We start from the raw sequence: 13,379 nt of genomic DNA, 5'->3' as shown, positions 1-13,379 counted from the left end.
AATGGAAATTCATTTCTCACCGTTCTGGAGGCTGAGAAATTCATTTTTCACAGTCCTAATTCAAGTTGCTGGCAGATCAGTATCTGGCAAAGGCCCTCATGGTTGAAGGTGGCCATTTTCTCATTGTATCCTTACATGGCAGAGAGCGGAGAAAGAGGGAGCAAGCTCTCTGATATCTTTATAAGGGCACTAATCCCATTCATGAGAGCTCCACCCTCACTCCCTACTTACCTCCCAAAGGCTTCACCTCCTAATATTATCACATTGGGTGTTAGGATTTCCACATAGGATTTTTGAGGGAACGCAAACATTCAGTCCATAGCACCTTTCTAGTACTTTTCACAAGTTTTGATTTTACGTTTGCTTGGTACTTACGAGTTTTCTTGACACAAGAACTGTAAACCCTGCCCTATAAGGGAAGTGACCATGTCTTCTTTATTTACTAGTATATCTACTGCTTAATATACTGCATACATATTTTGTGAATAAATAAATAAAAGAACAAATGTGGTATGAGAGGATGCCATGGGGTAAATAAAGCCAGTCTATAACTACCACAAATAACTGGGCATAATAATTGGTTCTACAATAGTCATGAAAAGTGACTGGGCTATTGAACTCTCAGGAATGCAGAAATAAATGATACAGTTGTGTTTGTATGTACTAATCAAGAAGTGTGAGCATTTTCTAATGGCTTAAAAATTCATACTCCTCTTTTCTTTCCACTTTTTTTTCTAGAATGGCCACATCTGTTGCTCAGTGGATCCACAGTGCCTTCAGGAACTGTGAAGTTAACTGTCTCATGGGAGATTTCTGTTTAAAGAATGTTCTTTCATTAAAAAGACCAAAAAAAAAAAAAGTTAAAACTTAAATTGGTTGATTTGTGGGCAGCTAAATGCAGCTTTGCTAATGGCTGAATGAACTTTCAATTATGAAATTTGTGGAGCTTGAGAAAATAACAAAAGGATAATTATTGGGGCAAAATTAGACCATAAGACAGCCTCTGCTGTGTCCAACATCGCCTTGTAGAAGAATGGGTGTGGAATACACACCTTGAATTGATCCTTGGACAGAAAGCCTGAGCCCATTGGAGTTTTGAAACTCTCTAGCTTCACTGGTGCAGAAAATGTTCCACTAGATCAGAATCTTCACAAATCAGTTAGGTTCCTCACTGCAAAAAAATGAAATGTAAGGCAGTGATTGAATTATATTTTCAGAAGTAAAGCAAAGAAGCTATAACATGTATGTACAGTACACACTCTGAAAAGAAATCTGAAACAAGTTATTGTAATGATAAAAATAATGCACAGGCATGGTTACTTAATATTTTCTAACAGGAAAAGTCATCCCTATTTCCTTGTTTTACTGCACTTAATATTATTTGTTTGAATTTGTTCAGTATAAGCTTGTTCTTGTGCAAAATTAAATAAATATTTCTCTTACCTTATAACATGCGTGAGTCTCAGTGTCTTGCTTAAGGTGTTCCTCTTTTTTATAGGTGGTTCAACATGCAAATTGCTTTTTAGTTCTGCTGATGAAAAACTCCTACTATGCTATTTCCAAACTGAAAGTTGATTTTCACTAAATTATATACCTAAGATGGGGGGTGATGGATACCTTTGTTCTGCCTCTCTGGATCTTCAATTTCTTTTCTACCTTGCTCTGAGTCCTGGAGGGCTGACCTATAGAGACTGTCTTAATGGGTTCTCCGTCCTCTTGATTCTTGTCTGGTTTCAGTTATGCTGCAGTGGGAACACTGGCAGCAAAGCAAAGGGAACGTTTTGATATTTATTCTGCTGGCCACCTTCCCACCAGGTCACTGCCATGATTGGCTATGTCACCTTACTGATGGCTGCATCTGCTGACAGGTGGCTCTCTCTGTTCCTCCTCCCTCTCCAGGTTCTGATAACGTTTTCCTTTTTCTACATGCATCTTCTGACTTAGTGATAGTAACAACTCTGGCTGTTCTGTCTTTGGGAGGTACCTCCTCTATTTCTTCTTGGTTTCTCTATTTCTAGTCGCATCTTTATAAATGGTCCCTTTGTTAAACTTTTTAATTAGCCAGCTTGAGTGTGCCATCTGTTTCCTGCCAGGACTCTGAGCGATGTGCATAAGGAAGGGAGTATGTGAAGGCCACGAATGTTTTCATAAATTTGTCCTTCACATTTTGGTATAAAAATTTAAAGACTCCCAATGTTAGGAGAGATTATGATATTACACATTAAGTTTTTTGATGCACTAGAATCTCAGGGGGAATAAAAGAGTAAACAGGCTGAAACCCAATAAAGGAAGTTAACCCAATATTGCCCTCTTCTTATGTTTTATGCTATGGTGAAAAGGAAATACAAATATTGTCAATTTATTTTTGGTTGCATAGAGGCATTTTTCTTGAAAGAAAAAAATGGATATGGACAGGAGATAACTACCACAAGCTACAAAATGGTAAAGTTGCTTTTAACTATCCCCTCATCATTTTTATGGAAAAAAAATCTAACATGAGCTGAGCTGAAAGGTAATTTATAACTGTCTTAATACTTTGGTATGTATAATATTTATTAAATGTATAGATTCAGGTATCTATATTCACTGAATTTATCATAAATGATTTTAATATAGCCTTTGTACATTTAATTTAAAATTTTAGCAGACCATAGGTTTATTTTTATCATCTATATTGCAATGGTAAATAGCAATTTAGTTTCCAAGAGGATATCTCTTAATTAAAGTTTTTTTAATGTGATTTTTTTCCTAATGTAAGTTTGAGATTTCATATTGCATCTTCCTGAAATGAGGAAAGTAAGACATTGTACATGTGAGTATGTACAGCCATACACAGATATAGTCATCATTTAGGTATTTTATGTCCTTCTAGAAGAAGCAAGGCTGGAATTTCATATTCCAGATCCTTTGTGAATCTTTTTAGAGCTCTGAGCATATTGGTGGCTTGCAGACTCCTGCTTTCTCTTATAATGTTGAGAAGAAACACAGGAAAAAATAAGACTATGATCTTTCAAGGACCATTAAAGCAATGAATGTGTTCAGATTGAATTTTTTTTCTCCTTCAAAGTTTATTCCATAAATAGTAGATCCCCAGGAGAATTACTGTTTTATCTGCAGGCCCTGGCAAACAGTAATCAATTGTTTCTTAAGAACTTTGTTCCTTGAAAAAGAGGTGGTAAATGTTCTGTTTCTCACTCTACTGGTAACTGGCAACATGCCATGGTTGAGTTATACTAACATTACAGGAAAGTGAGAACTACGAAGCATGAATTTAATTTGAGGGTGTACAAGAGGGAGTGTTTTGGCCAGCCTGGGCAGAGGGAAATCCTCTGTCCCAAAGCAGAAGTTCCCACTAGCCTTACCACCAGCAAAGAGCAGCCTGGATCCTGGATTAAATTCCTAAGGCATAAAGGACCTGAGTCCTTGGGCAATTCCTGTGGCTATGGTGACTGGGAGCCAGTGGACTTGGGGTGCACATGACCCAGTGAGACACCAGCACCTACAGCCAAGCCAGTGCCTTTGTCACCCTTCCCCCAACTACAGGCAGCGTGGCTCAGGGAGAGTCTTCTTCCACTTGGGGAAAGGAAAGAGCTCAGAAGACTTTGTTTTGCAACTTGGGGACCAGCTCAGCCACAGTAAAATGAAGTATGAAGCAGACTCCTGAGGCCCCTGAGTCTAGGCCTTAGTTCCTGGGTGGCATTTCTGGACTCACCCTTGGCCAGAGGGAAACATGCTGCCCTGAAGGGAAGGACCCAGTTCTGGCAGGATTCGCCACCTGCTGACTTAAGAGCCCTTGGGCTTTGAATAAACATCAGAAGTAACCAGGCAACAGTCACCACTGGCTTTGGGTGAGACTGGGCTGGCTTCAGATGTGAGGTGGTGCTTGTGGCCACAATGGAGAGCCCATATTGCTCCTCCCTCAACTCCAGCAGCCCAGCAAGAGAGTGAGGGAAGAGAATGAGACTTTGCCTGGTAATCCAGGGAGTTCTCTTGTGCCTTATCCAAGTTCACCAAGGTGAAACCACCAGGAGTCTATAAGAATCACAGCATTACCTGGCTTGGGGCACCCCAAGTGCTGGTCCAGCTGCAGTGACCAGAGACTTAGACCACAACATTCAATTCTCTTTGAGTACCAGAAAGCTTTCCCAAGAAGGACAGGTTCAAATGAGCCCAGGCTGTGAAGATTAAAATAAATACCTAACTCCTCAGTTCCCAACCATCAACAAACATACAGAAGCATCAAGAACACCCAGGAAGACCCAACTTCACCAAACAAACTAAATAAGTTACCAGTGCCCAATCCTGGAGTGATGGAGACAGGTGATCTTTCAGACAAAGAATCAAAATAGCTGCCTTAAGAAGCTCAATGAACTTCAAGACAACACAGAGAAGGAATTCAGAAGCCTATCAGAGAAATTTAACAAAGAAATTGAAATAATTTTTAAAAATCAGCAGACATCTTAGAGCTTAAGAATTCAATTAACAAACTGAGAAATGTATCAGAGTCTCTCAATAGCAGAATTGACCAAGCACAAGAAAGAATTAGTGAGCTTGAAGACAGGCTATTTGAAAATACACACGCAAAAGAGAAAAAAGAAAAAAAGAATAAATAAAAATGAAGCACACCTATAAAATCTAGAAAGCAGCCTCAAAAGAGCAAATCTAAGAGTTATTGGCCTTAAAGAGGAGGTAGAAAGAGAGAGAGGGGTAGAAAGTTTATTCAAAGAAATAACAGAGAACTCTCCAAACCTGGAGAAAGATATCAATATTCAGATACAATGAGGTCATAGAATACTAAGCAGATTTAACCCAAACAAGGCTGTCTCAAGACGTTTACTAATCAAGCTCCCAAAGTTCACCAATAAAGAAAAGGTCCTAAGGAAAGCAAGCAAAAAGAAAAAAATAACATATAAATGAGATCCAATATCTCTGGCAGCAGACTTCTTAGTTACAGGCCAGGAGAAAGTGGCATGATATGTTCAAAATTCTGAAGGAGAAAAACCTTAACCCTAGAATATTATATCCTGCAAAATATCCTTCAAACATGAAGGAGAAATAAAGAATTTCTCATAATTTGAGGTTGCTTGGCTCCTTTAAGGGAAGGCCTTTATGGAAATAGTCTTCACTACATTTCCTTTATTTCCTCTTTCCTGAAAAAAAAAAAAAAAGCACAAGAACATTTAACTATAATTCTTGGCAATTAATGTAACCTTTATCATTTATCTCCCTTTGAAAACGACTGCCATATTGCCTTTTTACTTTGCCTTATATACTGGTAAAGGCCTGGGTTTGCTCAATTATACTGCAGTATTATGGAACCCCTTTCATCCTCCCAGTAACTTGATTAGCTATAGCCAAAGTTGAGACGGCCTGTAATTGCCTTTACGGAATGAACGGTATATCAAAGCTCTAAAACAGCAGTCAATACTCTAGAGTGTTGGAGTACCAGAAGTTATTCAGCTGAACAAAGCCGAGATTACACGTACTGAATAAAAGATGAGCTTCAGTTCACCAAGCATTGCTCACCTATCAAGGCTCCACATTGCTGACTAGTTAGGACTTCCTCTGAAGGTCAGCACATCCCACAGACACCTGCACGGTCCCAGTCCTGTTGATCCAGTTAGCTTAAGCACTTACGATGCCAACGGCTTTTAGAGGAGGACGTCATTTTTTTTTTAATGTAAAGTGTTTGTGGCACAACAGTAAATTGATCTCTGAGAGATACATGCCGAAAGGAACCCTGAAGGCAATAAGTGAATGCCATGCCCTGTACATACTTTGTTCACTGTGGTACCTGGACACACCCTCTCTGCAGTGGCTGGTGCAGTGAAGTTTGCTCCTTGTGCTCTTACTGACCTTTCATGATTGCACCGTCTTCCATGCTAGAAGTCAGTATCTTCCGCAAAGGACTTTATCATTTCTTTGCAGAGTAATTGCCCTTAATAGGCCTGCAGGTAGAAAGGTGGGAGTGTCTTGGGCTGTTGTGGCTCCCAGTGGTAGTGACATAAATTTGCAAAGATTAGAACTATCGGATGAGTTTGGAACAGGATCATCTGAGTTGCAGTTTCTTGTATTCCTTCTAGTTGCCAGGAGGCTGGGGCAACTCCCCCAAACGTTTTTTTCTTTGTACTGGGATTAAATCATTGTTCATAGAGATTGTTTGCATGACAGATTCTGACATTCTTCTTTATTCTGAATGACAGATGGCACAATTTACTACTGTCACCACCACTATATTGCATTTAAAACATGCTCTTCTCTTCATCTCTAGTGTTAGGTGCTTTAGAGAAACAGTCTGGAATAAGAGGGTGACTTTATGTAATAGTAGAAGTTATGTTGAGTTTATTTTTGAGTAATGCTCTTTTTCTGTCACAAAACCATAGCCATAAATGGGGGGAGAGAATAATAGAAAATAATAAGTTTCTAGAAACAAAATAAGGAATCTAGGAATAAGTCTATTGAAAGAGATATATGACCTTATGGAGAAAATATAGACCCATATTCAACAAATCTTTTTTGAGGACCTGCCATGCACCAGACACTGTCCTAGCACTGTGCAAAGGGCCTGTACCATGTGCCAAATTCACTGCAACAGAGGCGGTGCAGAGGGGAATGTCCAGGCACCACACTGAATAAAGTATATCCCTAAGCATTTCCTTATTGCCATGTCATGACAATTTTAGAATCTATCATGCAAACAGTCTATGAACAATGAGTTAATCCCAGTACAAAGACAAAACATTTGGGAGAGTTGCCCCAGCCTCCTGGCAACTAGAAGGAATACAAGAAACCGTAACTGAGATGATTCTGTTCCAAACTCCTCCAATGGTTCTAATCTTTGCCATACACATTCTAATGGGGACGTGAGGAATTAACACATGAATAGATGCTGTGTCAGGTATAAGTGCTAGGAGGAAAAATTGAGCTGGGTTGGGGTAATGCTGTAGCTAGGGCTGATGATTTAGATAGGGTGGGCAGGAAGTGCTTTCTAAGATTAAGTGGCATTGCAGCAAATACTTGGAGTGAGGGTGCGACCTTCATACCTGGAGGGAAAGGCTTAGGAGCAGAGGGACCTGTGCGTACAGGTCTGAGGAGGGAGCACACTTATATGTGTGTCTTGAGTGGAGTGAGAAAGCTGAAATTTGTAGAAGGTGCAGAAAGAGGAGTGCCCGGTGACCAAGTCAGGTCCTCCTAGGTTCGGGGTTGGAGTTTTATTGACATGGGAGTCAATAGAGAGTTTTGAGCATTGCTGTGCCCAAATCTGACAGGTGAAAGGATCACTTTGGCTTCTGTGTGGAGAATAGACAGAGGTGAGGGTAGGGACATCGGGGGTGTTGATGAGCGTGGAAGCAAGAGGTACATTCATACCTCAGAGGTTCAGACAAGGTGGGAGTGGTTTGGATAGGATAGCAATGGTGAGAACTACAGGGTTTATTATAACATTAAAGATGATCCAATTAAATGAATAAGTGGGTAGAAAGACTAAATGTCACAAAATGTCAATTCTCCCCTGTAGTTCTAATAAGAAAAAAAAGTTCCTTTAAAGTGATTCTACGCTATTACACACACAAAAAAATGACCGTGAATAGCCAAGAATATTTTGAAGAATTATATTTGGGGACAAGTGAGACTTATTCTACCATATATCAAGAAAGTAAAAAGCTATAGGAATTAAGAGTCATTGCTGCAGGAATAAACAAACTAGGTGACAAATATATATATATATATATATATATATATATATATATATATATATAAAATAACATCAAGGCCTCAGAAACTATCCCATGCACATATGGATACTTGATATGAGATGCAAGTTACACTGAAGAAATGGGGCTGTGAAAATTGGTTATGGGAATACAAAAACATAAATGTTTATACTTATTTCATACAAATCAATGTCACATTTAGGTAAAAAACCTAAATGTGAAAAGTAAAATAAATTTGTGCAAAAAATTCAGAATTATTTTTGGCCTCAGAATATTTAAACCTAGATTGAAAAACCACATACCATAAAATCACGGTTAAATTCTATAAAATGAAATAAGTAAAAAGATAGTCCACGTAGACTAGAAAAGATAGTGGCATATATGTAGTCACAAAAAGTTGGTAATCAGAAAATATATATATATGTATATCCTAAAAAGAAGAAAAGTACAATGCATCCAATAGAAAAAATGGTCAGAAAAAAAATTTATGTATATGTATGTATTTTTCAAGAAAGGAAACCCCAAAATGACTACTAATAAGCATATTAAAATTTGCTTGGGCTCACTAGTAAGCAGGTACATGTATATTTAAACCACAATAACAAAATCAGGAAAAAATGACAAAATTAGAAAGTAGGATAACACAAAATGTTGGTGAGCATGTGGAACAACAGGAACTCTTGCATGTTAGTAATAGTATCGCACATTATACACACTTCCAAACCTCTTTGGAGGGCAGTTTGTATATGATCTGGAGTGACAGTGTCCAATGCAGTATAGCCACTTGCCATTTGTAATTATTAAATTAAATTAAAATTCAGTTCTTCATTTGCATAAGTCCCATTTCAAGGGCTCAATAGTCACTCTGTGACTAGGGCCTACTCTACAGAACAGCACAGTGAACATTCCTATCATTGTAAAATGTTGTATTGAACAGAACTGATGGAGAAAAATTCTCATACCCATGTACAAGAAGTTGTGTAGAAGATGTTCATAACAGGACTATTTGTAATAAAAAAATACTATAAACCACTCAAATGACAATCAGTAAGGTCACTGATAAACAAAATGTAATATGTTTATATTTAAGAATACTCTGCAGTAATGAAAATGAATAGGAGTTACACATACCAACATGAGTGAGTCTCAATGTTTAGAAAACAACAAGATGCAGCTACACAAGCATAAGAAGGCATTTATATAAGACTTTAAAATGTGAAAAATAACCAGTGTCTTGGGTAGGGATATATTTATGAAAGTATAAGTATTTTAAAATGCATGGAAATAATAAATATCAAATTAGGATAGTGGTTATCTCTAAGAGGTGAAAGGCAGGGTGCCAGGTACATGGGTGCATAACTATTTTACTACTATTTATTTTATTTTATTTTATTTTTTTTATCATAAACTCAAGTGTTAATATTTTACTACTATTTATATTATGCTTTATATTCCAAATATTTCCAAATAATGCTATTTCTCACATTCAAAAAATTTAATTTACATATTGATTAAATATGTTTACTTTTATTTATATTGCCATTTTTATATTAATAAATATATATTTATTACATATGCAAATTTATTCTATATGTATGTGTCTATATTCTCCAAACTAAGCCACGTAGTTTTTCATATGCATGTATGGACATCAAATCATGGTTTTAAAAAGTACACACAGTAATGTTTTAAAGGTTTCCATTCCTAATTATTTATTGCAATACTATTCCTTTAAAGACTAATTTTTTTTGTAGAATTATCTTTTTTTTTTAATTTTTTAATTTTTTTTTATTTTGGCATATTATGGGGGTACAGATTTTAAGGTTTCAATAAATGCCCATTTCCCCCCCTCCCCCCAAAAGTCTGAGTCTCCATCATGACCATCCCCCAGATGGTGCACATCTCACTCATTATGTATGTATATACCCGCCCCCCTCCCCCCTCCCACCTCCCCAATACCCTATTACTGTAGCACCTATGTGTCCACTTAGTAGAATTATCTTTTTTTTATCTTTCTTTTTTCTTTTATATATTTTTTTCAGCATATTGTGGGGGTACAGATGTTAAGGTTATGTATATTGTCCTTGCCCCCCCGTTCCCCTTTGAGTCAGAGCTTCAAGTGTGTCCATCCCCCAGTTGGTGCACATCACATTCATTATGCATGTATATACCCATCCCCTCTCCCCCACCTGCCCGACAGCCAATAAATATTATTCCTATATGTCCACTTAGGTGTTAATCAGTTAATACCAATTTGCTGGTGAGTACATGTGGTGCTTATTTTTCCATTCTTGGAATATTTCACTTAATAGAATGGGTTCCAGCTCTAGCTAGGTAAAGACTAATTTTAAGAGAAAAAATAATCACCATATTATCACCTTTACTATTCTTTTTTTTTTTTTTGCTCTTTGTCCATATACCTACACATTTTACAGTGTTATAGTCATGGTGCCTGTCATTTTATTTCTACCTTTGCATAGCATTTCATTGGAAAAGTTGTTACAATAAAATTATTAGATGTCCATAAAATTTTAATGAGTAGTAAATATTTCACTGATTTATTATAGTTTATTTCCAACTTTTTCACTATAGATGCTACTGTAATTCGTATCATGTAAGTTATTTCCTTAGACAATATTGTCAAGAGTAGATTAATGAACTAAGTTATAAATAGTTCCATATGATGTGGTTTAACTTGTTTTATTGCTTGTCCAAAGAGTGTACCAACATACAATGCCCCCAGCAATGTGTGGAATTATTTTTAAAACAACCTTGCTAACACTGAATATTATGAATTTAGTTTTTGTACTCTAGGGTGTTCCTTTTACATGTGTAAAGTGGTTTCTTTAAGTAATCATGAGGTCAAACATTTCCAGTTGTTTATTCCATCGTGTGTGAATTGCCTCCTTATGTCCTATGTTCATGTATCTATTGTGCTTTGATGTTTTTATACATCAGAATGAGATATACATGTGTAATTATTAGAAATATTTTGGCACATTTTTGCCAATGTTTCAATATTCAGTTATTTTTATAATTTATTTTCATTTTTATTATAAAGAAGCTTAATATGTATCACTGATGATTTATAACCTCTTACACTTCTTCAAAACTCAGATTACTATATCTCTAAAGAGCTGCTTATGCACATTCCAGAAATGGGAAATTCATAACCTCCAGAAACCATCCAATCCATTTTGGAAATCCTCTATTTGAGTTCTTCTGAACATTCAACTAAAATCTGTTTTCCTTAAATTTCAACTTAATGTATGTAATGTTGGTCCTAGTTTTATTCATTGGGCCATATTGACAAACTCCTCTTCAAATATCCTTCCAGCACCCTCTTCTTCCACCATTACATTTCCCCAGTTCATTCAGTATGCCCTCAGTAAAGATTTCGGTTGTTCCCTTCCAGATGTTCTCCATTTGTTCATGTGTCTGTGTATGTGTCATGCCCAGAACCAAACACCATATCCCAAGAGAAATCTCTTTAGCCCGAGTCATACTTGGCTTATAATCTGAAACTATAAATTGGGGTTCCTTTGCTAGCCTTCTCTATCTTACAGAAAAGTATATTTTTTCTCCCAATTCACCAAGTGATCTCCTCTGATATATTTGAAATTCATAAAAACTGCAAGATGCTAAATAAGAGTACATTTGTATTCAAATTATAGTCTCCCAAGTGTGTTTACAAAATTATCTTTCTAAGAGCATATTCAATGCTGTGTAAAATCACATTCTATTCAGTGGTATGTTACTATTCCATAAAGACTCCAATAGCATGTATTTTCCGCTTCAAATTGAATTTTTTTAGTAATTTGGGTTTTTCATCTGTAGTAAATACATTTCTCAGCACAGGTCTTCGTACATCATTTCATCATTTCCAAAAGATATTCCAAAGGAAGATACTTCGCCTTGCTACAAATAAAACAGCTTGATTTTATTTTAGTAATTTGAATCATTTTAACCGCAAAGCAATGCCAATAGAAATGGAATTGTATCACTTTGGTTAAATTCTCAGTCAGCATAGAGCATGACACTAGTAAAATACTTCACCAAGTGATGATTAGCAATAAAGACAGGATTATTGCATTGGTACATTTGACCCATGTTTTCTGAATGTCAGTTTTTATTATTCTGTCCGTGACACCAGTTAACTATTCCAGAGTTTTGTTTTTAATCTGTTTTCTTTAACTGCTAATGATTGCTATACTTTGACTTTGATCAAACATGAGCTGTTTTGTTTTTGTGTTACTTTATGCATTTTTAATCACTATTTTTATGGTTACTCTATACAACCATCACTTTGTCATTATTCTGAAGGGGAAGTGTACTTAAGCAGCTCTGCCCCAAGCCTTCAAGAAACTCTTTGAATGCTGCTTGTTCTGATGCAAGGACAAAAATCTCAGTGATGGCCTTGGGTAAGGGAGCAATGAAGACCATGGAAGCCTTTCAGCTGGCTTCTAACTCAGGCCTTAGACTAAGGAGGAGAAAAGGAAGTTCTAGCTCACATGGGATCCAGGGAGTTGACCAAAAGTGGTGTTGAGGTCAAGGCCCCGCCTAAAGGACAGAGGGTAAATATTTTAGGCACACATTCTGTTGCAACTACTCCACTCCGTTGCTGTAGGGCTAGGGCAGCCATCTGCAATGTATAATATAAATACATGAGTGTGATTGTGTTCCAATAAAACTTTGTTTACAGAAACAGAAGGCAGGCATTTTTGGCTCATGGGCCATAGTCTGTCAACCTCCACTCTAAGCTGTAGATACTCTGGGGAATTTGCAAAAGAACATAAATAGCCTACTTGGTATTCAGGAATTTATTGTTCCAAACAAACTTATTTTTCCATTTCTTGTATGTAAACACCGAAGAAATTCATGATTGAAATCTCAAAAACATTTTAAGAAATCCAAAGTAAAAGAGACCATGTTTTCGGAGCCCTGAATCCAAATATAGCCATGCTGCCCGCCCCAGTAAATCTTGCCTCTCACTTCCCTTAGACCCAAACTCTCTGCCTGTTCACGCTGAACCAATTAACACTGAGGACTCATGACCGCAGAATGGCCTCTGCCTTTCCAATGACCTACAAATGTCTTACTGCTGCACCTGTTAAGAACTCAGGGCTCCAGAAATGGATTCTCAGGACATATCAGGTATAAGGGACAGAGCCAACCAAACCCAGCGTTGAGAATTTTTTTTTTTTTTATTTTACCTGTAGAGGCAAGTGAGTATACTTTCCCTGATCCATGGGGCTTGATGGGGCTGCCACTTTTGAACCCAGAGAGGAAAACTCAGCTATCTTCTATAAGCCTAGAAGCCTAAATATGCTCACCTGTGAAATGCAATTAACAATATTGCCTATTTCATAAGTCTTGTGAGGATTTAATGATATTATTCATGAGTACCTAGCACAGTGATTATTTAACATAAGTACTTAATAAATGTTACCTATTATTATTAACACTATTGTCAATGCCAAAAAGGCTGGTGGAAGAACCTCACCGCTAATCCCTTTACAAACCACTAACAGCATATTAAAAGCCACAAATTTGCTGCCAATTAGATTGTTGAATTTTCTTCGCATGAGATATTCATTTACTCAGGTCCCCAAATTACAGTCAATCTTTCCCCTAATAGTTAGTATATATCACACTTGCTACGTTTCT

At 37.0% G+C, this 13,379-nt stretch overlaps 1 protein-coding gene across 3 annotated transcripts in view; it reads left to right on the top strand.

Moving 5' to 3' along the window:
- The window catches only part of NELL2 (neural EGFL like 2), a 346,799-nt gene extending 345,325 nt beyond the window's left edge, over positions 1–1,474 (top strand). For 2 of the 3 annotated variants that reach the window (XM_012747980.3, XM_012748043.2), the window contains exon 21: positions 739–1,473. In XM_012747980.3, the coding sequence (XP_012603434.1) occupies positions 739–789 (51 nt within the window). In that variant the 3' untranslated portion in view covers positions 790–1,473. Of the gene's footprint in view, positions 1–738 lie in introns of all 3 variants that reach the window. The other variant, XM_076007197.1, reaches the window with a different exon arrangement.
- The last annotated feature ends 11,905 nt before the right edge of the window (positions 1,475–13,379 follow it).

The sequence above is a fragment of the Microcebus murinus genome, chromosome 10 (genome assembly GCF_040939455.1).
Source record: "Microcebus murinus isolate Inina chromosome 10, M.murinus_Inina_mat1.0, whole genome shotgun sequence".
Classification (NCBI taxonomy): Eukaryota; Metazoa; Chordata; class Mammalia; order Primates; family Cheirogaleidae; genus Microcebus; species Microcebus murinus.
The sequence above is the reverse complement of the archived record's forward strand: the minus strand, read 5'-3'. Positions and strand labels throughout refer to the sequence as shown.